The sequence below is a fragment of the Chiloscyllium punctatum genome, chromosome 49 (genome assembly GCF_047496795.1).
Source record: "Chiloscyllium punctatum isolate Juve2018m chromosome 49, sChiPun1.3, whole genome shotgun sequence".
NCBI classification, from domain to species: Eukaryota; Metazoa; Chordata; class Chondrichthyes; order Orectolobiformes; family Hemiscylliidae; genus Chiloscyllium; species Chiloscyllium punctatum.
Window position 1 is genome coordinate 8,430,335 of NC_092787.1, and position 24,831 is coordinate 8,455,165.

The 24,831-nt window shown below is 36.2% G+C and overlaps 1 protein-coding gene across 1 annotated transcript in view; it reads right to left on the reverse strand.

The window, feature by feature from the left end:
* The window catches only part of LOC140469594 (nuclear receptor subfamily 5 group A member 2-like), a 100,456-nt gene extending 76,326 nt beyond the window's left edge, over positions 1 to 24,130 (reverse strand). The window contains exons 1-3 of the mRNA XM_072566266.1: positions 23,927 to 24,130; positions 15,960 to 16,078; positions 15,511 to 15,652 (exon numbers count right to left, since the gene is read on the reverse strand). Coding sequence (XP_072422367.1) covers positions 15,511 to 15,652; positions 15,960 to 16,078; positions 23,927 to 24,050 — 385 coding nt within the window. The 5' untranslated portion in view covers positions 24,051 to 24,130. The remainder of the gene's footprint in view (positions 1 to 15,510; positions 15,653 to 15,959; positions 16,079 to 23,926) is intronic.
* Positions 24,131 to 24,831: the final 701 nt, after the last annotated feature.

Sequence of the window (24,831 nt, forward strand, 5' to 3'; positions counted from 1 at the left end):
CCCACATAGGAGGTTAGTGAGCGAAGTTAGGGCGCATGGTATTGGGGGCAAAGTTCTAACTTGGATTGAAAGTTGGTTGGCTAACAGGAAACAAAGAGTAGTGATAAACTGCTCCATTTTGGAATGGCAGGCAGTGACCAGTGGGATACCGCAGGGATCAGTACTGGGACCGCAGCTTTTTACAATATATGTTAATGATATAGAAGATGGTATTAGTAATAACATTAGCAAATTTGCTGATGATACTAAACTGGGTGGCAGGGTGAAATGTGATGAGGATGTTAGGAGATTACAGAGTGACCTGAACAAGTTAGGTGAGTGGTCAGATGCATGGCAGATGCAGTTTAATGTGGATAAATGTATGGTTATCCACTTTGGTGACAAGAACAGGAAGGCAGATTACCACCTAAATGGAATCAATTTAGGTATGGGGCAGTACAGAGAGATACAGACATGCTCTCCCTGTATTCAACTGATGGAGTCTAGCATAGCATTAAAGATAGACAGCGTCAGGCCCCCTTTGGCTGGTGTCATGGTGGCTCAGTGGTTAGCACTGCTGCCTCACAGTAACCAGGGACCCAGGTTCAATTCCTGCGTCAGGCAACTGTGGAGTTTGCACATTCTCCCTGTGTCTATGTGGGTTTGCTCTGGTTTCCTCCCACAATCCAAAGATGTGCAGGTCAGCTGAATTGGTCATGCTAAATTGCCCACAGTGTTAGGTATGGGTAGGTTACTCATTGGAGGGTCAGTGTGGAATGGTTGGGCTGAAGGGCCTGTTTCCACACTGTAGCGAATCTAATCTAATCACAGTCTGGGATTGGAGAGAGATAGCTATAGATGCCATTTTGAAAAAAAAGATTTCGTATAAATGCAGAGCAGCTGAGACTGCAGGCTGCTTCAATTCAATATGAAATCAGGCTTTTGAAATAGCTTCAATCCTCCAAGGATGTTATATTTATGCACAGTGCATTTTCATTTTTTGTGCTATACTGAGAGGGGGCGTGGAAGGAGAGACTTGAATCTGGTTTACTAAACATCTGGAACAGTGACATAGACTGTGCAACATCAGGAATGTCTTCAAGATTCTCACAATCTATGGCTTTGACTTAGCTGTACTTGGCCTCTAACAAACCTTCTTCAGAATATCGATTGCGAAACAAATGGTGTAGCTTGACAAAGTTTGGAGATCTCTGTCATCTAATTATGCTAGGAATAGTGATGTAGTGTTGCTTGCATAGGGTTTTACAATTGTTTTTTTTTTCAAATAAGACAAAAAGGGAGATCATTATTATTATCTCCCAGACTCCATTTTGTGGCATTACTTATTATCAGCAGCATATGACATCTCATTCATTTTCTAACACATAAATATAATGTATGAAGTACTTCTGTGAAACAATTGTTTTAAACTATAGCTGTTCTGGTTGAATGCAATTTAACCTTCTAATTGTTAGAAATTGCATGTTACCCTTCATGATAATGACTTGATACTGCCAAGACTGTTTTCAATGCTCAAATCCCAGATTATGTATTCTTACTGCCTCCCGCTTGTCAGTTAACTCATCGAAATCTGAAGGTTATGCCAAGGTTGGGGTATCTGTGAAAGGGCTGCATAGGCAGCACAGTGGCTCAGTGGTTAATACTAGTTAGTACTGCTGCCTCACAGTTCCAGGGACCTGGATTCAATTCCACCCTTGGACTGTGTGGAGTTTGCACATTCCCCCTTGGTACTAGAGGTCCCTCTCAGTCCAAACTTCTGCAGGTTAGGTGGATTGGTCATATAAAATTGCCCATAGTGTCCAGGTTAGGTGAGTTAGCAATGGGACATGCAAGGTTACAGGGATATGGTGAGGTCTGTGTGGGATGCCCTTCAAAGGGTCAGTATGAACTCAATGGGCCAAATGGCCTCCTTCTGCGCTGTACTGATACTATGAGAAATCTCTTCCACTTCAAATAAGTGGAGCTAGAAATTAGAGGAGAAGTGTTGCAGGATCTCAGGCTTGCTGCTTATGGACACCAGCCAAAGGGGGCGTGACACTGTCTGATTTTAATGCTATGCCAGACTCCATCAGTTGAATACAGGGGGAGCATGTCTGTACCAGGGGAATGGTATAGCCACGCCAGGAGAGAGGAATGGATGAGTTAAGATCTATTTGGTCTGAATGTACTTCAGGTACCTTCTAATTGATCTGGACTGAAATAGAAATGAAAAAGGAAATTCCAACCCATAAATTCCTTACTGCCATTCATGCATTAATTAATTATAACTCAATAATGTTGTGAATATATGAAATATTCATGTGTGAAATAATGACAGTTAAAAAAGAAAAAAAGAACACAAGGAAAAGGTGCAGAAATAGACGATTCAGACTACTGAGTCTGCTTCGCCATTTGATATAAACATAAGTGATCTTGCGTATCGATCCCATTTTCCAAACCAGTTTCCAGAACTTTGATTCATAAGACAGCAAAAATTTGTCTCTCTCATAGTGAACAATGGAACATCCACAACTCTCTGGGAAAGCAAATTCCAAAGATTCATAACTCTTTGAATGAAGTAACTTTTCATCGAAATCAATAATGATCTCCAGAGACTGTGCCCTCATGTTTTAGATTGCCTGACCAGCTGAAACAATCTCTGAGCATTTATCCTATCAAGCCCCTTCAAAAACTTCTATATTTCAATGAGATCATCTCTTATGCTTGTAAACCCTAGAGAATATAGGCCCAATTTACTAAGTCTCTTATCAAAGGCCAACCCTCTCATCCCAGGCATCATTTTAGGGAACTTTTGATGCTTCCAATGCGATCATATCCTGCCTTAAATAAAATCAGAATTAATCGCAATATTCCAGGTGAGGTCTCATCAAAGCCCTGTACAATTTTAGCAAGACTTCTGAGTTCCCATACTCCAATACCCTTGCAATAAAAGCCAACATGAGATTTCTTTTGCCCAATTGTTGCCTACATGATAACTTTCTGTATTACTTACAAAAGCACACTGAAGTCTCTTTGAAACTTAACAGGTTTCTACTGTTATGAATGATTTCACGTCTTTATTTATTATACTCCATCTGCCACTTTGTTGCCCACGCACTTGACCTATCTAAATCTGTTTGCAGTTTCTGTGTCCTCCCCACATCTAACCTTCCCACCTAGCTTTTGTCATTAGATACATTTCTCTCTGTTTCTTCATCTAAATTATTATATTAATTGTAAATAGCTGAGTTTTCAGCACCAATCGTTTTTATGCTCATTCTTCATCTCTATCTATTAATCACACCTCTCTTTGTGCTAATATATTCCCCTAATTTCAGGGACTGTAATCTTGCCTATTAACCTTTTGGGGGTGCCTTATCACATTGACGGTATAGAATAAAGGGACTATTCTAAAGCATGTGCAGGAGCAAAGAAACTTGGTTTTATATGTACATTAGCCATTATAGGTGGCAGAATAGATAGAGAAAGCTGTTAATGAATTATCTAGTATTCCAGGCTTCATAAATGGGTGCACAGTTTACAATAGCAGTAAGGTCATGATGAATTAAACAAAGAATTGTGGATGCTGGAGGTCTGCAGTACACAAAAATATAAATTGCTGGAGAAACTCAGCACATCTGTGAAGAGAAAACATAATTAACATTTCGAGTCCAGTGACCCTTCTTCAGAGCTCATGATAAACTTATATAAGGCACTGGTTAGACATCAGCTGGAATGTTGTTTACAGCTCTGCGTGTCACATCATAGAAAGGATATGAACACATTAGAGAGAATGCAGAAAAGGTTCATGAGAATGGTTCCAGGGATGAAACACTACAGTTACAGGGAAAGATTGGAGAAGTTGGGACCATTTTGCTTGGTGAGGAGAAGGCTAAAAGGAGATTCAGTAGAAGTTTTCAAAACCATGAGGAGTCTGGTCAGGGAGTGGATAGGAGAAATGGTTTCCACTTATAAACAGATTGAGAACCAAAGGGCACAATTCTAAACTGTTTGCAAAACAACAAAAGCGAGGTGAGGAAGATTTTTTTCACACAGTGAATAAATAGGATCTGGAATGCACTGTCTGCCTGGAAATGTGGTGGAGGCTGGTTTAATTGAGGCATTCAACGGGGTTTTGGATAATTATTTAAATATAAACAATATGCAGAATTATGAGCAAAGACAGGAGATTGGCTCAAAGTTAAAATACTCTGAGAACAGGATCAGACACAGTGGACTGAATGCACCATAACAATTTTGTAATTTTGTGATCACATGCTTTTTGGAAATCCAGGGACTACATCTAGTAGATTCCCATTCATCAATCTTGTCACTTAAGTCCTTAAAGAATACTGATAAATATGTCAACAGGATTTTCCTTTTGTAAAACCATGCTGATTTGTTCCAATATTGTTATATCTTCCTAGGTACATTTCTAAGACTCTCATAATAATAGAATCCAGCATTTTCCCAATGACTGAAGTATCTTAGTGAATGACAGAGCAGGGTGAAAGAGTTGAATGGTCTTATACTTGTGCGTATGACCTGTAGTTCTCTCATTTCTTGCTTCCTAACTCCTTTCTTGCAAACAGTGTTAAGTTTGCAAACTTCCAATCTGTAGGGACCAATCCCAAATATTTGTTTAATTATTTTGCTGCTTTCTCATTCCTCATTATAACTGTTCTCTTGCCTTTGAGTCTAAGTGACCAACTTAGAACATGACTCTAGAATAGCATTAGTTCAAAATTAATCCAGTCCATGGAATAAAACATGGGTGGATTTCTGCTTAGACACTTCAGAGATGTTGTAGGTCACTCTGAGAGGAAACAGAAGGCTCAATCAGCCCTTTATAAGGTTAACAGCATAGGAGTGGGGAGGGCCAGCTGTGCCCTTTCAGCACCAAGGTGTCCTGTGTCACTCATTTTCTGATGCCTATCAAATCTTATAAAAGGGGCTGATGAAAGCAGTTTGAAAGTGTTTCCAGGGAGATAGAGTGGCAACTTCTGTACATGGTCAACAAGGAACATACTAGCAGCCTCAGGGATTAACAGGGAACCAGAAATGCCAGACCTGTGGCAATGGGAAACCAACTGGTCGCTGAAAGAGAAAGGTCCTCCTCCTTATCTTGCACATTTTAACCAGCGTCAGTTATGGGATTGCGGTGGGTTCGTAACAAAATTATGTTAAAATTTAAAGTCCGGAACCAAGACGAAAGTTAATATCAAAATGAGAATTGGCCTCAACAGCTGTTCGGATGTTGTGTGTAATATTTTATATATTTCTACAGTGTAACAGAACTTGATCAGCTGTACGGCATGTTTAGTATAGTACATTACGGGTTTAATCAGAAAAGCACAAGATGTAGCTTTTATGCAATGCTCCAATGCTTTGTGTTTGATCGAGCTAATAATACAGATTTGACAAATCTATATTCCATAGTTACAAATTTCTATTTTCCATTAGCAAATCATAGAGTATTATAATACTATAAATAGTTTGAATTGAATACATTGATAACTTCCCATTTAATCTTATCTTTCAATACAAATACCAAAACTGAATAATTTAATACCTTAAACATGGAGTCAATCTCACAGTGAAATGTGTCTTTGTCAAAGCTTCTTCCATTTCCTAAATCAATGGTGATGTTTAAATCTACATACATTATTTGATTTTTGCAGATTGAATATCAATGCACGCATTGCAAGCTATTCTGTGCAGGTTATTGGATCATAATGAAGTCAGCTGTCCAGTAAAAAGCTCATGCAGAATCTTTGAGCTTGATATATCACATTTTGCAATTCATTGAATGATGGAAAATTGTGCAATACTCTTCAAATGTCCAAGACTCATTAACTTCCTTGGCCTAGTGGCAGGGAGGTAAACAGTTAGTGGTGCAGTTCCATCCCCAAATAGAAGTGTTCGATGAGTGTGGATGCATTGCCACTGCAGTCAGGAATGTAACAACAGTGAGTATTTACATATTTTAAATAGAAATGCACCTATTGTCCACCAACAGAGGTTTCTATGTGTCAGTTATCGAATGACAAGCTCATGACTGCTTCTTAAAAGCAAACATAAGCATGAACAGTTTGGAGTCAAGTTGGTCATGAGATGTCATGTGACAAGGAATTGAAACTAAATCAAATCAATTATTCCCAACCCAAGCCTAAATTTTGCAGGTTTTGGTATCTTGATGAATATTTTTTCTATATCATGTTTAGTGAAACTCACAGTTGCTTGTTTTGGAAAATCTTATTTATGATTGAGCTTATCAAATATCTAACTGACCAAAACAAACACTTTATTTATATCTCATTTCTTTGGGATTTATAACTGCATTCTGATTGATCATTTGTTATAAATGTGAATCAAACTGCTCAAACATATTCAAGGTATTTTTTTAAAAATTAATAATTTATAATTTGTTTTTTATCAGCAGATTCATCAACTCTTGAAATATAATTTTACATTTGCTATTCACTATTAATTACTTAATTTCCTTTCAATGTTTTAAGCATTCACTATAAATTTAGGAGAATCTGTAGAAATAGTAGAAAAAACATTAGATAATGGAAATTCATCCCCAAGGTATATGTATTATTTTGTTCATTCAGCACAATGAGATTTGTCAATTACTCAGAAACAATATTTTCCAAATTATACCCACTGTCAACAGCAAATATTAGATGAATTGTGAATAGATTCCCTTAATATTATCTTAATAATGGATAAGGTGAAAAATTTGGTCTGGTTAATTCTATTAACATGGACGGTGAATAGAATCCTACTACACTTATAAATTAAAAATGGATAGATCCCCAGGTAGTTCCAATATATTACCCCAAAAGTAACATATTGAATAGATTATCTCTAAACTATCCTTATAATACCCAGGAGGTAAATACAGTCCTTCCATCCTAGCACAAAAATACACAAAGGGAATGTTTTCTCTCTATTCTATCCCGCTAATTCAATTAGTGAAAATAGTGCTATTTTTTATATTTCTATGCCATTCCAATCAAGCACACAGTGAATAAGTGTCCTTTAAATTATTCCAACAATACAGGCTATGAATAGTTTTCATGGGATGAATAGATTCCTTCTATCCCAGTAACCAGAGAATGATAGAGCACAGAAGGAGGCCACATGGCCCATCATCCGTGTGCCAGCTCATTGGTTGTGCTATCCAATTATTCTCACTCACTGCTCATTGTGATAGCTCAGTAAATCTTTCTTTTCAAGTATCTCTCTAATTCCCTTTTCGATCTTGATGAAGCTATTCTAACTTTCAGGCAGTGGATACCAGATCAAAACAGACAACATTAAAAACATTGATTTCCTGTGTCACATGTGGTTACTTTGGTTCCTTTACTAATCACAAGTCTGCCTCCTTTGATTACCAAATCTTCTGGCATTGAAATGCTTTCTCCTTCTTCACTCTATCATAATCATTCATGATTCTGAACACCTCTACCTAATTGCTCTTTATCGTCTCTTTGCTAAAAACAAATCATTCCACACCTGAAACCTAACCAAGGTCTCATAAATATTTACATTGCACATTTTGAATAGATTCCCCACATATTCCCTCTATGCAAATTCTTCTGTCCAAGTTACGTATCTTAATGCCAATCTGCGAATGCACCTTCTCATCACTAATGTGAATTTTGTTAATTATTTACTGCAGTCAAACTCATGGACTCTCTTTTATTAAAACTGTAAAAAATAGTTAAGCTTTTGTTCCTGTCAGAAATTTCCCACATAACAGTCCCAGCCAATGTTTGGAAAATTAAAATCCCCTACGAGTTCAACCTTATTATTCATACATAGTTTTGAGATTTCTCAACATATTTGCGTCTCACTTTCCTTCCAACTATTGGTAGGCCTATTGTTTAAGGGAGAAAGTGAGGACTGCAGATGCTGGAGATTAGATTCAAGAGTGTGGTGCTGGAAAAGCACAGCAGGTCAGGCAGCATCTGAAGAGCAGGAAAATCGACATTTTGGGCAAAAGCCCTCTCATCAAAATGATTATCATTTTCTTATTTCTCATTTCAACCCATATATATTCACAAAATGATCCCTCAGAAATAGCTTCTCTAATTATAGTAATGTTTTCCTTAATCAAAAATGCCACTCCCCCTCCTTTCTTGCCTCTCTTTCTATCCTTCCTATAACATCTAAAACCTGGAACATGGAGTGGCCAATCCTGTCCATCTCTCAGCCAAGTTTCTGTAATAGCTACCATGTCCAAGTCCCATGTTCCCATATATAACCCGCGTTTGTCAGCTTTATTTGTAAGGCCTCTTGCATTGAAATAAATATACTTCATTCTCAGACTTGCTCTTATCTGTCTTTTCTAATTAACTTGCTCTGTTCTAATTTAGAACCATCTTCATCTTTCTAATGTCACTGTTACTTAGTGCAAGGTCTGGCCATTATGAAGTGAGCAAATTGAGAATAAAGATATTTTTCATGTATTTACTTCAGCACTGTTTTCATTACTCTTTTTTGACATTGAGCATGATTGAAGGCAAATCAGTTACATAGGAGCCTCCTTAGCTCTCTTGAAGGTTCGTGGGTAGGCGCATTGCAATTTGATTAAAATTATTTTATGTAAAAGACCCATTATGATCTTACTGATGGCGAAATAAGTTCAAGAGCTTCCTGCTCCTATTTACTATGGTCACAAATGCTTCTCCGTATCGCTGGCTGAAAATGGAGATTTCCTTTCAATTAATCGGACTGCTTTCTTTAATACTTCTAGAGCCAAATAAATCAGTGAAATGTTTCAGTTTACATTGTGCATGTGTTGAATGTTCTTCTAGAAAGCGTGACAATGTTTTGTACTTTGAAATTGTACGTGTCTACTATTTAATTACATTTTGTCTTTGTAACATGGGAGAAGTCAGACTATAGCAAACAACAATGTGTCCAAATTTACTTACATGTCTGCATCTACAATATGTGATTGCATTTTAATGCTATTTTTATAACCCTATCAACCTTCACCTTCTCCCTTCCAAAGCTCTCCCATCACCATACTTTGTCTTCCAACCTGTAGGAAGGAATACATTCAGCTAGGGGAAATCAAAAGCCATTATTGATGCAACTTGATAACTGGATGAAAGTAGGTCCATTTCAATAAAGCAAAATGGGCTAGATTTCCTCAGTGGGTCATCTCATTTGTATTAAATCAATCCCAAGGTTTTCTGCAAAGTTCTCCATTGTCTATAACATTAGGCTAGCTCTTTGCAAGTCATGCTTACATTCCCTACAGTGTGGAAACAGGCCCTTCAGCCCAACAAGTCCACACTGACCCTCCGAAGAGTAACCTACCCAGTCCCATTTCCCTCTGACTAATGCACTTAACACGATGGGCAAGTTAGCCTGGCCAATTCACCTGACCTACACATCTTTGGACTGTGGGAGGAAACTGGAGCACCCAGAGGAAACCCACATAGACACTGGGAGAATATGCAAACTCCACACAGACAGTCACCCAAGGCTGGAATCAAACCTGGGACCCTGGTGCTGTGAGCAGCGGTGGTAACCACTGAGCCACCTTGCTGCCCCTGTTTGATTAAGATTATATTTTCTCAACATAATTAAAGTACACTTTAGGTTTTAACTTTCTGTAATTATTTATTCAATACCTTGTTGCCATTTCAAGAGGTGAACCTTAAAATAAAATTTCTTCTTTAATTAGTGTTCATTTAATTAAAATACTTGTGATAAATTTTGTGTCATGCAGTCCGTTGCCGCTTATTGTTGCAACTTTGCACAGCAAACTAAATATGTGTGGAACTACTTGAGATTCCTCGCTCACTCTAAGTTACAAGTTAATTAAATTTTCTTTAATAATCATAACAATTGATATGTGTTTTTCCTGTTTCAAGCAACTATTCAATGGTAAATTTGAACCAAAAGTGAGAAATGAAACAACCCAGGTATATTGAGATGATTTTTCTACAACGAAGAGTATCAAAACAGAAAAATGTAAAAAGTAGGAGCAGGACTAGACCATTTGGCCCCTCAAGCCTGCCCCATCAATCAAATAGATAATGGTTAATCTCTCCAGGCCTCAAATCCACTTTCATGCTAGCTCAACATTGCTATCAACTCCCCGTTATTTCAAAAATCTACCTCTTCTTGTAATAAGTTCAAAGGGGTGGCACGATGGCTCAGTGGTTAGCACTACTACCCCACAGTGCCAGGGACCCAGGTTCAATTCCAGCCTCAGGCGACTGTCTGTGTGAAGTTTGCACATTCTCCCCACATCAGTGTGGGTTTGCTCTGGGTTCCTCCTACAATCCAAGGTTAGGTAAATTGGCCATGTTAAATTGTCCATAGTGTTCAAGGATGTGTAGGTTGGGTGCATTGGTTAGGGGTAAATTTAGAATGATGGGTCCAGTGGGTGGGTCTCTTCAGAGGGTCAGTGTGGACTTGTTGGGCTGAAGGGCCTATTCCACATTGTAGGGATTCTATGATCTTGTCTCCATAGTGCTCTGGAATAGAAAATTTCAGACACTCACATTTGGGGAACGAAATTCTTAAGCATCTCAGTTTTAAATGAGCACTCCCTAACTTGGTAACTATCTGGCCTATTTCAAAATTTCCCCACTAGTGGAAACATCTTCTCAATGTCTACCCTGTCAAGCATTCCCCCCCCCAACCTATTCCAGAATCCTGTCTGCTTCAACAAGATCACCTCTCATTCTTTTAAACTCTAATGGGTAAAGGCCTAGCTTGTTTAGCTATTCGTATAAATCAATCTCTTCATTTTAGGAATTAGACTACTGGATTTTTTTTTAACAGCCTCCACCACCAGTATACCATTTTTTAAAATATGGCGAACAAAACAGCACACAAACTTTAGGTGTGGCTCTGTCAACACCCTATCAATCAGGCCAAACTTGCATTTGCCTCCTTAGTTACTCGTTGCACCTGCATGCTAACTTATTGTACTCCATGCACAAGAAAACACAAACCCCTCTGCAATGCACTTTTTTGGAGATTCTCTTCATTGATATAAGGCTACTATTTGATTTTCCTACCAAAGTACATGAACTCTCACTTTCCTACATTAAACTCCAACTGCGAGGTTTTTGTCCATGCACTCAACCTATTTACATCCCTTTGCAGATGCCTTATCACAATGTAACCTCCCAACTATTTTTGTATTGTCAGTAAATTTGTATACATTACACTCTGTCCCCTCCTCTAAGTCACTAATATACATAGTAAATAACTGAGGGCCTCAGACTGATCCTTGCGGAATTCCACTAATTCTGCCTCTCCAACTGAAAAAGACTAATTGATCCAAACTCCCTCTCGTCTGTGTGTTGACCAATCCTCAATCTGTGCTGATACTGTACCATAATAAAATGAGCTCCTATCTTGTGCAATATCCTTTTTTGTGGAACGTTATCAAATGTAGGCCTGGAATGGTAGGCCTAACATATGAGGAACGGCTGAGGATCTTGGGATTGTATTCATTGGAGTTTAGAAGATTAAGGGGAGACTTAATAGAGACGTACAAGATAATACATGGCTTGGAAAGGGTGGATGCTAGGAAATTGTTTCCGTTAAGTGAGCAGACTAGGACCTGTGGACACAGCCTTAGAATTAGAGGGGTAAATTCAGAACAGAAATGCGGAAACATTTCGTCAGCCAGAGAGTGGTGGGCCTGTGGAATTCATTGCCGCAGAGTGCAGTGGAGGCCGGGACGCTAAATGTCTTCAAGGCAGAGATTGATAGATTCTTGTTGTCTTGGGGAATTAAGGGCTACGGGGAGAATGCGGGTAAGTGGAGTTGAAGTGCCCAGCAGCCATGATCAAATGGCGGAGTGGACTCGATGGGCCGAATGGCCTTACTTCCACTCCTATGTTTTATGGTCTTATGGTCTTAAATGTCTTCTTAAAATCCAAATACGCTACATCTACCAGGTTTCTTTTATTAACTGGACTTACAATATCCTCAAAAAACTCTTGCAAATTTTTTGAAAAACATATTGAATCTGTTTGATCATATCAGGCTTATCTACATGTCCTGCTATTTCTTCCTTAATATTGGGCTCTAGCATTTTCCCAATGACTGACGATAGACCAACTGACCTATAGTTTCCTGCCTATTTTATCTTTATTCATTCACGGGATGAGGGCATTGCTGCCCACGCAGTGTTTATTGCCCATCCCCAATTGACCAAGAGGGCAGTTAAAGGTCAACCACATTGCTAGACCAGGTTCATTAGTGTCCTTCTTTCATAAACGACACTAGTGAACCAGATGGGTTTTTCCGACAATCGGCCATGGATTCATGGGCATCGTTAGATTCTTAATTTTGCTTATTTATTGAATTCAAATTCCACCTTCTGCCATGGCAGGATTCGAATCCAGGTCTCCAAAATGTTATCTGGGCCTCTGGATTAACAGTCCAGTGATAATACCACCAGTCCCATTGCCTGCCCATTGAACCTCCCTCCCTGCTTGAACTAGGGCATCGTACTAACGGTTTTTCAATCTCTGGAACCCTCCAGTGAGTTCTGGAAATATTCCAACCAATGCTTCCATTATCCATGCAGCCATTTCCTTTATAGCCCTTTGGTGCAGGTCATTGGGTGCTGGTGATTTGTCTGTCTTTAATCCCATTGGTTTGTCAAATATTTTGCCCTTTGTAACTGAGACTGTTAGCATATTTTTCCTTCCATTAAGTCCTTGCTTATTTGTTATCTTTGGGATATTTATAGTGTCCTCCATCGTGAAGACAGATGCAAAATATTTAATTAAATTGTCTGCTACTTCCCTGTTCCCCATGATCAATTCCCAAGTTGCATTCTCCAAAGATCCCACATTTACTTTAGCTACTTTCTGTCTTTTTATATAACCATAAAAGTTTATGATTTTTTTAGTTTGTCAATTTATTTTTATAATCAATTTTCTGTGTTATTATTAGCTTTTTAGTCATTTGCTGCTAATTACTGAAAAAATACCAGGCCTACCATTTATTTTTGCTGCTTTATGTGCCTTAGTTTTCCATTAGACAGTCTACTTGACCAGGACATTTTTTTAAAAATCCACTTGTGAGATGTTGATGTCCACCATTTATTGCCCATCCCTAGTTGCCCTTGGTGAATGGTCGTGGTGAGCTACGTTCTTTTGAACCACTGCAGTAGATTGCCCTACAATGCCCTTCCATACAGAATTCCAGGATTTTAACCCAGTAACAGTAAAGGAATGGTGATATATTTCCAAGACAGAATGGTGATTGGCTTGGAGGGGAACTTTCAAGTGGTGGTCTTCCCATGTATCTGCAATTCTTATCCTTCTAGATGGTGGTGGTCCTGTGTTTGGAAGGTGCTGTCTGAGGAGCATTGGTGAATTTTTGACTGCTTCTTGTAGATGGTACACACTGCTGCTACTGAATATCACCAAATAAAAGTATTTAAAATCACAACCAAAGCATCCACATAATTCTAGCAGGTAAATCTTTAAACACACCACTTTTTTCATGACATCACACAATTGTTATGGTGTAGAAAGAGGCTATTCAACCAATCCTGTCTGCAACAGCTGTTCAAATGAACATTTCATAATGCCAGTCTCCTGCTTTATCCCCATCCAACCAAGGTATAGTTACAAGTTAAAATGTAACTTCACTGCTATGAAAATGGTCTCAAATATTATCTATCCAGTTGTGTTTACTGCTATATAATTCAGGAACAGAACAGAAGCACTAATTTTACATGGAGGGCAGTCTCCCATAAAAGTGAAATTTCACTCTTTTTGGTACATAAGGCATCAAGAGCATAGGATTACAAAACTGATTGAGATGAATAAATGCTTCTAGTTAATTAGATCACAAATTTTTACAAAACCATTTCCATGACAGTATCTCATGGTTTCTAAGTCCTGGTTTGCATCCAGATGGAGTTGCTACAATGAAGTTTGATCCTGGAGTTGCAGGGGACATGGAACAATTCAGATAAAACATAATGAGAGGCCAATTCTTAAATTAAATATTTCTCCAGCATAGTATCTTGAAAAGTTCTTGCAGTTTGTTTTCAAAAGTGATGCTATGATGTCTGCATAGTTTACATGCATGTAGTCCTTAGAATTTATACAGATAATGTGCACCCCAGGAAAATAGATCAAACCTGTCATAACCAAATAGGATAAATATTGCAGGAAGCATTTTATTATAACTTAAATATTAGGGGGTGTAATGACTTATTACTTCAAAGAAACAAATTTTTCAATGCACTCAAAATACTGCTCAAACTTCTTCATAGCTAGGCAGATCTTAAATTATTTTTAATAAAAAAAATCCAAGTGTGCATGTGATTCAACACTGTATATTGCAATTCGATGTTTTACTTGTAGGGATTTTGAATATATTACTGCAATTCTTTATTTTATATTTACAAATATTTATATACGCTATATTTTAATGTAATTGTTATTAAATTATTTATTTTTAAATAAAATTCAATGAAGCAGGTCTAATATTATGAACTAAATTCAAATTTCTCCATTAACTTGGTGGTATTTTCAATTATACAGTATTGTTCTGTCACACATTTAATTTTAAGACTTGATCAGATATATCTTCTCATTGTCATTAACTTGAGTTATTTCATTTGCATTTGAATTCCAATGTTAAAATGCTTAAAGTATTTTTCAGACAATCCCTATTATCAGTCTTTTTATGCTGATCTGGAAATTATTGCTAATTATGCCACTCTAATATTTTCATTGTCCATCTGCACCTTTTTTTAAACATTGTCTCTCATTGTGAAAAAACACCACTGTTACAATTGTCATTGAATTGCATGCAATTAATGGTCCGTTTTAAAAGGGAACATTCTGGAAAAATACATAAGTGAATCAAATACTAATCCCAACTCAGTCCAGTAAGACAATTCTAACCTTGATGCATGTTTCTAGATCATATGGAACTTGCAGCACAGTATAAATGCTGAATAATCCTGGACGCCAAAAATTGAACATCTGGGACACATTACTCATCATGTCTGTTTCCATTTTCTAAAAGGCCTACTAGTTCTGGTCAAGAGTTTGCAGTGTAAGTATAATATTATCAATATTATCAATGGCTAATAGAACATACTGACCCATGAACGTTCTAATTAACAAGTTCATTTCATCTCCAGCTTCAGTAAAATTGGAAAATCCTTAAAACAGTCCACTCTCGGACCTAAGAATTCTGAGGGGAAATCTAGTCGATGTGATCTTTTTAACCATACTGAACCCTCAGTTACTTGCCGTTAATACGGGTGTGATCAAATTTCACTTTAAAAATTAAATTAAAACAAACTTGTTTGTATCGATACGCTTAAGATGTGTTGTTTCTTTAATTCTTTCCTGGGATGGGAGCCGCTGCCCCAGTTATCCTTTACATAATTGCCCCCTTAATGACAGCCAGGTTCCAAATACACCCCCGAACAATCTTCATCAGTGAAAATCCGATTTTATGATCATTTCAAAACAGCTAAAACAACAATTCACAGCTTACCTTCCAATCTCATTCCCACGGTCAGACATTTCTGAAATCGGCAGTACGGACATCTCTTCCTCTGAGTTTTATCTATTTTGCAATTCTGATTCTCGGTGCAAGTGTAGCGCTTGCTATTCTGAACAGTTCTTTTGAAAAATCCCTAAGGGAAAGTGATTGAAAGTTACTTAACATAGACAAATGAATAAATGCAACAAAACTGAACACAAATCGATCACTTACGTTCCCTTCGAGACATTCCCCACAAATAAACCCGCTCCAGGTTTAAATATTTGGCATCTCTTTACACCTTAACTTTGTAGTAGTGAATTAGTTAATTGGGTTTCCTCGTTCACTCGATCGGCTTTCATTTCAGTTTCATCCTGATTCGGTCATTGTTTTAGAAATAACCAAAATCCGTCATTTGGGGGAAGAAGCAAAATCTTCCGAATTCGCACCGTTCGACTCACCTTGCAACTCTCACAGGTCAGCAGACCGTAATGATAACCGGACACTTTATCTCCACAGACTGGACACAGTTCATCCAGGTCATCATCATAAACGTAGTCCATCACCTTGAACTGACGGGCTGAACAGGAGAAATAAAAATTAGGTTGGCAGTGGGGGTTTTTTTGGCTATAATTGTCACACACACACACACACAAAAAGGGCTCGAACCGGGTGGTCCCTGATTCACCGAAGTTCAGAGGTAACTGGATATTAAGAAATGCCTTTTGCTTCTGACGCTCTCTGAAGACAGTAATTTATAGAAAGCTCACAAATCACACATCAGTTTGCCATGGAGACGTTGACCTGCCCACAGACGTAAGTGAGAGATGCTCCTATGAAAGCATCGATAACAAATGATTATTTGAGGTTCAGTACAGTTCCACTGATGTGCTTCCATTTCACATTTATAAAAGAAATAACAGAAACTGCTATTAAAACCGAATATCTTATTTATTCAGCAAGTGAATATTCAATTTATTTTCACAAGATTTTTTAAATTGTGTGTCCCACAACATGGTTAGGAAAAAGATAGTCTTCAACATCAACAAATATTGAAATAGAGTCCCGCTCTTTCCGGTATATGGTCCCACAAACTACGATTAGATTAATACCAATCGGTGGCACTTAGATTTAACACATGCTTTATGTTCTACATATTCATTAAGCTTCCAAACACACAGCAAAATAAATTAATAAAATCTCCATCCTGTCTAGTAACTTTTATACAGCAAAACTTTAAAATGTTGATGTCCCGTTTATCCTGAAAAAAAGACAATGCAGTGGATGAAAGTAAAAGTTCGGCTCTCAGAGATTCACAGTAAAGCAATTCGTACGATCAGGAAAAAAAAACTTCAAACCACACAAAATATGCCATCATTCAGAACGCACAAAACAAGAGAAACAGCTCAGACCTCCTCCAAATAGTTTCTTTTAATTGTGAGGGGATTTTTCTTTTACTGAACACTCCCCTGGAAAAGGTTGAATTATATCCTCCCTCGCACCCCAATTATCAAGAACATTAATCCCCTGTGTCCGGTAATATTTAATATTCGGCTAATGAGCCATGTTTTTCCTGTAATTGGTAATGGACCATGGGTCACATAAGCAGCTTTATGTGTACTTATTCCAGAAAAAAAGTATCTGATTGAATAGATGTTTCTGAAAGTCTGTGTCTCCACAATATTGATGATAGAGTCAGATTAAAACCTCGTCTGAGATCCGGTCCTAACGAATAAAGTGAAATCGATGTAGGAAAAGTATTCGTTTTAACACACACCCTTTTGTTCGGTGGATCCCGAATAAATGTTACAACGTTTTGTGTTGTATACGGGTGAAATATCGCGGATATTTCATTACTTCAACCTTTGAACACCAACTTTCCTCCGAAATGTTATTAATACTTAAACATTGCACTACTGGCATACAAGAAATGTTAAATAGTCGAACCAAAAATTAATTTAAAATTTTCATATTCCCGTTTTTCTTAGGACAGTGGGATATTAACACAATTGTGAATCATCTTCCCTCAGCATTATCCGTTGGAATCGACCTTTCATTTTAAAGCCAAAGTTGCTATAATTGGGCAATTTATGTTACAAAAGTGTCACTTTCCGTCAAATCAACATATTCGTAGATTCAGTTTAAAGAAACTGAAGCTGAAGTTTATTTTGAATATTTTATTGATTCAAAGCTTACAAGCGAAAATTTGAACAATTCAACAAAAAAAAAATCAGTTTCCTTCCCTCCGCCGTTTTTGAACGAGAAGAAAATTATTAGAATGCTCTCGAGTATAATCGCAAGGCCCGTCGTTCACACGGGTTACATGGCTTGTGGCTTTAACGTGAAGCGGAACGCCAATACTATTTAACAAAAATAATCTTATTGTAGGATAGCAAGAAGAAATATGATCATGTTAAACACGTTAAATTATAAAATGACATCAATGGGAAAGTTGAATAAAATAAATTTTGTTTGACACTGACGGGAATCTGTTCAGCTACACAGGCCGCTGACAGGAAACATTTATTTAGAGGTAGAATAATCAGTCAAGGGTAATTCAATTTTGTAAAGAACCGGAGCGAACGGAGCGGAAAAAATGTCCTTAATTGAACCGGGTTGCATTTAATGCATTCAAACTCCTGTGCACTTGCGGGGCAATTCTATGCAGAAATTTAAAGGATAATGCTTATGAATCCCAAATTATTGCAAACGCGTTCAATATATTTTTTCAAAGTTTATGTTAGTAGAGCTTAATTTGTAAAATTCGCACTAGCCCCCGGTCGTGAAATACTCCGGTCTTGTGTAATTTATGAGAAAACAAAAATCAACCTGATATCTTTACGTTCAGTTGCAAACACCTGTCCATTAAACCTTGTCCCGGTTGACAAATCCAAACGGTAAGGTTTCATTCTTTGAATTCAGCGCACAGCCGTGAACAAAGATCTGACTGAATTCTAAAGCCACTTCATTAATAAATAAGCTACATAAACTGGCTGAATTTGTGCATTTGAACATTTCACCAGCACTTTATTTATAAGCACAATTTCTGTGCTCACCATAGGATATAGTCTTATGGTACCTCAGATGAAAATCGCCTCGATTTACAACCTGTCAAAAAAAAAAAATCCGTGGCGTCAGACAGCCACTCGCCACTGTGCAACCGCACTAACATCAACTACCATCTCAATGATTGGATTTTAATTAATACCGTTATTCTAGAGAATTACATGTAGAAGAATTGCCCATTCTAAAGTAAAAAAAGGCCCTTTTAAAGACAAAATTCATTGGAAACTTTGGATTTTTACGAGCAAGTTGGAGTCGTTGGCAGTAGAGGTTAATTATTATTGTGATATTTCTCAAGGATCGACTAACATTGTTTCCCCCGCTCCCTCAGAGCAATTTGACTCCTCTGGTAAGAAACTAAAACATTTCCGGGGAGTGATTTGGGTGTCGCATTAAAAGTTTTTTTCACTTTAAAGGTCCTTTCACAGAGCTTATGAGGTTCGCAGTTTGATAAATAACATAAAAATAATAATATTTGGCAACTTGCCTTTCCCACACACTGATCATTGCCTTAATTACTCCTTGTCTATTCCTAAACTGGGACTGGGAGTGAACCAGGCGCCGAGGTAAAAGGGGCGCACGGAGTAGGCAGGGCTCTTTCCAAGTGCCGACATCCTATTGGGCCATGGCGGTCCTGGTGACAAGGCCATGAGGCAATCAGGTGCCGAGTTACTAACCGATACACAGTGGAACCAATCAGCGAGAAGCAGCTGCAACCCAGCGCATGCGCCACCTGCCAGCTGAGTCTGAGGGAGCGTTGGGGAATATCAGGTTGGTATTTATTCCCTTGGCCATCCTAGTTTTTGTCTTGAGTACTTAACTGAGGAAGGATATAAGATGGCCAATATAACATTTTCTTCTTGATGTCTTGTGCTGATCGTGATGACATTACCATCACTGTTAATGATATATCTTGCTACGATTAACTATGCATGTATTCCCTCTGAAACTTACTTTCTTTTGTAAATATCATTCTATGATTTGTTTTAGATACTTCGGTTGTGAGCATCGCTGGTCTGGCTGTTATTAATTGCCTTTTACTGATTGCCCTGAGAAAATGGTGAGGAGTCTTTTTGATGACTGGATATCTTGCTAGATGACTAGCTGGTGGTTAGGAGTCAATTGGATTAGTTTAGGTGTAATTTCACGCAGGGTAGCATGCCTTCACTAAAGACAGGTTGGATTTTTAATGACAATCTGACAGTTTCATGGTCACTTTTAAAAATACTAATTTCCCTCCAGATTACTTTGGAAATCTTTATGAAAGAATAGTCTGGAAATAAGAGAGTTGATCTAATGTTACAGGTCATGGATTGATGGAGAATAATGGTCATAAGTAGCAGTGCCACTTCAAAACAAATTATCAAATACCAAATCATGAAGTTTCAAAATTGGTTCCTCTAATTTGTGTTTTCTGAAAGAAAGTACTTTTTTTTTGAAAGATTTGACCTCTGAGCCCAGTTTTTTTTTACATTTAACTTGGTAGAGATAATGTTTTTAATTAAAATACCACTGATTATGAATTCTCAAGATTTGTTGTGGTCAGTAGAGGTTATAATTCAAATGTAAAATTATATTTTTCATTTTGTAATTTGAATTATGCTTGGCATTTTTTAACCGCTAAATACAATTCTTTCAAAGGTATTTCATATATTTTCTAAATGTTAATGAAATAAAATCTAAATTTTAAAAAGCCAGCAGATGTAACTTAAATTAGGAGTTATCTGTTCATTAAATACCATACTAATTGTTTTATGATTAACAAGAAAGAGTAAAGCAAATATATTTTTTTAACTTGTTAAAATATTTAAAATCCAGCCTGTCCTGTTTTAACAAAGACTGGCTGTCAAATCAATTTATCCCTTTCCATGGTAAGATGTCATATAAAATTTCCTTTCAGTCTTCTACTTTTCTCCATTCTCATCATCAATCCGTTCTGAACATTTGTTCTTGTATTCACTCTTTTGTTTCCCATTTTGCTTACTCTTAATTTATCAAAGATTCTATATTTTCTTTCTCTTTTTGATTATTTTGTGGTATGCTTTTTGATTCTTTACCTATTTTCATGATTCTTCTATTAATCTCTGCTTTATTATTCTTTCTTTTTATTTCTGATCCACTTTCAAACAACCTTGTTGTCTTTATTTACATTTTTAAAAATGTTGCTGACTCTGTAATGTCCTAAGCGTTGTCCTGCTCTATCTTTTGGCTTTATTTCTGAAGTGTCTGGATGCTGCTTTGTTTCATTTCTGGTTCTGTCTCAGCAGTCTCCTTTCTTCTGTCTGTCTTTGATTCCTAACTCTCTCCTTAGGAACTACAGGCCTTGAGTAAGTTCACCAGCACAGAAATATGAATGTTACCACTGCAACATTCCAACAGCTGCTGTTGTTCTCATCCCTGATGAAGTATCTTTTATAAAAATGTCAAAAGTTACAATTTATTTTGGGTTATTTTGAAGGTACTGAGAAAAACCAGTGTGCATTGAATTGGACATTATCCTCAACAAAGTAATTTTAAACTCTTTTTTTTAAAACAAATAATACAGTACTGTATACATATGATCAGTGGCTGCATCATCAGAAGAAAAACGACAGCCCAGTACAACATTTTTCAAATATCACTGAAAGAAACATAAGCCAAATTGTTTCAAACTGCTGAAGATTTATCAGAATATACACCAATAATTTAAGTCTTTTTCCTTAAAACATAATGCATGTCAGTGGCAGAGGGTGATATCAGAAACCTTGTCAAACATGACCACATCAGTAAGCAGGAACTACTTCTCATTTCATACTCTCCTGTATATAGAAAAAAAAGGTAATGGAAATAAGAATAATTGAATTTATGTTAAATCCACAAGCTCTTCATACAATAAATGTTTTATTAAGTGAAAAATATGGTCAATGTGCATTATATATCCATTCATATAAAAATTGGAAGAGCAAAATGTAAGCATGATGAAACATCAGTGTTATTAAAAATATTATCTTAAGGATGTTAGTTTAAGCTCATGAAATGTAACTATCACTAGTAACTCTCAGTAAATGTCTTTTGGTTTACTGCAAATTCCCACACTGATAAAAATGATCATTTGTGTTAGACACAGTAATTAAGAGACATTGACATAGGGATTATTACAAAACTAAAATCTTTTATCCCAATGAATGCTGAAATGGTAATTAGCTGTCAGTTGTTTGAATTAATTAACTTTTTTTCTGTGTGGCTTGCTGATATTTCATTCACAATTTATATCCCTCAGGGAATACAAAAAATTTCTAATGAAGCTCCATGCATTTTATCTTTCCAGTTTTATTTTAAAAATTGACCATCGTTTGTCAAAGTATATTTGAAACAATTTTTTAACCAAAGTTCATAAAAAGATGCAAGAACTTTGCATAGGACCAGTCTCTGAACATAATCTCTTTGCTCAATTGATTACTGCTGATATTTTCCGTCCATGTTCAACAAAATGAATTCACTGTGATTTTTTCAAATAAATAATGAAGAAGCTGTTCATTCCTCCCTATAAAAGTCCATCACAAAGTTACATTTTTAAATAGAGCATTTAAATACACATTCATGCTTGTTTGAGGATAAATGGATAACACTACTATAAAACATTCTGAAAAAAAAATGCTGACATTTTTGTTCAACACAGAATATTGGTTTAGTTGGAATGAGAGGTATTTTAATGAATAAAATTTGTTCACTTCTGGTTATATGTGAATTAAAGATATTCAAACCCAAAATAAGGAAATGGAATTTGATCAGATTTAAGATGTATTATTCCCACCTTTTAATTTATGATGTGTTATGTTGAAAATCTCAACAAATCACTTCCCCTCCCCCATTCATTTCAATAAAAAGACTCAAGGTAAACAAAATATTTGAGAATTGGAATTCAATATAGTTACACAATATCTTTGGGGTGTTGTAATTTTCTTACCAAGTTATCCACTCCATTTAATTAGAGTAAACATTTTACTTAAGAAATCTTTTATAAACAATAAACAAAACATATAGGGCATAAACATTTTTAAAAATTTCTTTGAAATGTGAATTCTTTTTTATCAAGTAGTGCATGACAAATGACAATTTCTCAAATTAACATTCCAAATTATTTCTTTGAAACAAAAGAAATTTAAAAGAAAACATAGGAGTTCCTGAAATAAAACCTCTTTGAAGTAATTTGACAATAATCTAGCATTAATATCATCTGTTTGAGTCATGTAATCAGTTACATTTCATTGTTTTTGGTTGCTCTTAGAATATCTTCAATATAGGAAAACTATTTCATTGTGTTTGCTGATTTTAATATAGAACTTAATATAATTTTAAATATCCTTTTCAAACAGTATATTGTAACAAAATGCTGTTTAACAATATAATTAGACTTTTATGACTACATTGAGAAACAACATACTTTATACAATGCTGTACATGTAGTTCCATTAAAAAGGTACACTGTTAATGCTTTTTTTTCTAGAATATAATGTATTTTCTATTGATTCATTTTTGCTACTACTATCACAATGTAATTTTCCTTCCTGACAGAACAAATAGCAAACATGTACAATTGCTTATTAATACAAAGTGTCGGGCATTATTTTATAAAGAAATGCAGTTTTCTTTTGAAGGTAGGTATTACCTAGTTCTAGTAAGACATTCTTGGTACTGTGTATGTCTGCAAAAGTGTTTTGTTATTTAGAGACACCACTAGGATTTAGATGCAGTATAACCTTTCTCACAATATTATTAAATAAATGTAAAGCAAAGATCTACATATAATGTTCCATGGTATATGTTTCAAACTAATTTGTAAAATAACAAGAACTACAATTCTGCTTTGAAAGATGTGTTGATAAATTAGATGCTTTGAACAGTGTCAATTTACGAGTCTACAATTTATGTCCCATAGTTCCCAACTTAAATCTAACTTTTTGAACACATAGCTGGATTGTTCAATCTTTCCATTACTGATCATTTTTTAAAATCAGTCTTTTTTGATGTTACTTATGTTTTGCCAGGTAAGAATGAAATAAATCTTTTAGGTTTAGTTTTATTTATTTTTGCAATTTACTGGCAATATGTCCTGAGAATGTTTATGATGCACGTGAACTACTATGATAATGACTTACAAATGAATAATTTATATATGTTTGTCAACATCCTAGACTTGCCACTTATTCCAAATCTCAGTTACACTTCCAATAACTTTTGAATTCAAACGTGCTATGTTGCTGAAATACAATTTTATAATCTCACAATGCAGTATTATGAACTTGTTTATTTAACCATAACTCTCTGATGTTTTAAATCTAACGTGTAACAGATCCACCTTTTATAAATGTTTGAAAATACTTACATGTATCTGGAGTAGTTTGTTTGATGGAACTGCAAGGAGCAATCAAAGAAGAACTACCAGACATTACTCCTTTAAAGGAATCCACTCCAAACAGCGTTACTTCTGGCGTAGTTTTAAATATCATCCAATTTTTAAAAAAATCAAATGAGTTGGAAAACTAAGGTGGTATGCAAGTTACTGAACTCTGATCAGGATGTGTGTCAGTGCAGCCGTAAACTGCACCAGTCAGATCATGATGGGAGCTAATCAGAGAAATAGAATCTGGTTCTAGACATTTGATTGGTTCTTCTGGTCAGGTGACCTCAGAAGATGATAAGAAATCCTAGTTACAAACTGACAGAATGACAGATAAGGCTTTTTTTTATAACACAGATAATACAAAAGAAATAATTAACCACGTTTAGTGGAGAGGGATTGAATGAAAGAATTTTTCATCATGAAATATAAGGAAGGCCTGTGAAAGAGGACTTAATGATCTCTCTTCTTTACACAGTTAATTGTCTATTTTCAGCATAGATCTGTGACTTCAAATAGTTTCAGTTTTTATGTAATGAATTATGTATGCCAAGAGGATTTCCTATTGATATATAAAATTAGTGTACAGATCCTTTAAACATGAAAAGCTTTATGGATAGCAATTTTGTGTAAATTCATATGAACTAATTTGCAAATTTATTCAGGAACTGATTTTGCATCTTGGACTGTGATGAAAATGCATAATGTTTGCTGTAGCAAATAGAACCTGAGAGGTGGTTAGTTATTTTGAATATTGTATATTCATATAGTGTTTTACTAAGGCATTAATCAACTTCAAGGATATTAAAGGAACAGCAAAAAAGACTTGCGTTTGTACCTTTAACACAAGGAAACACCCTCGAATACTTGATGAAAGGATGGTTTGATGT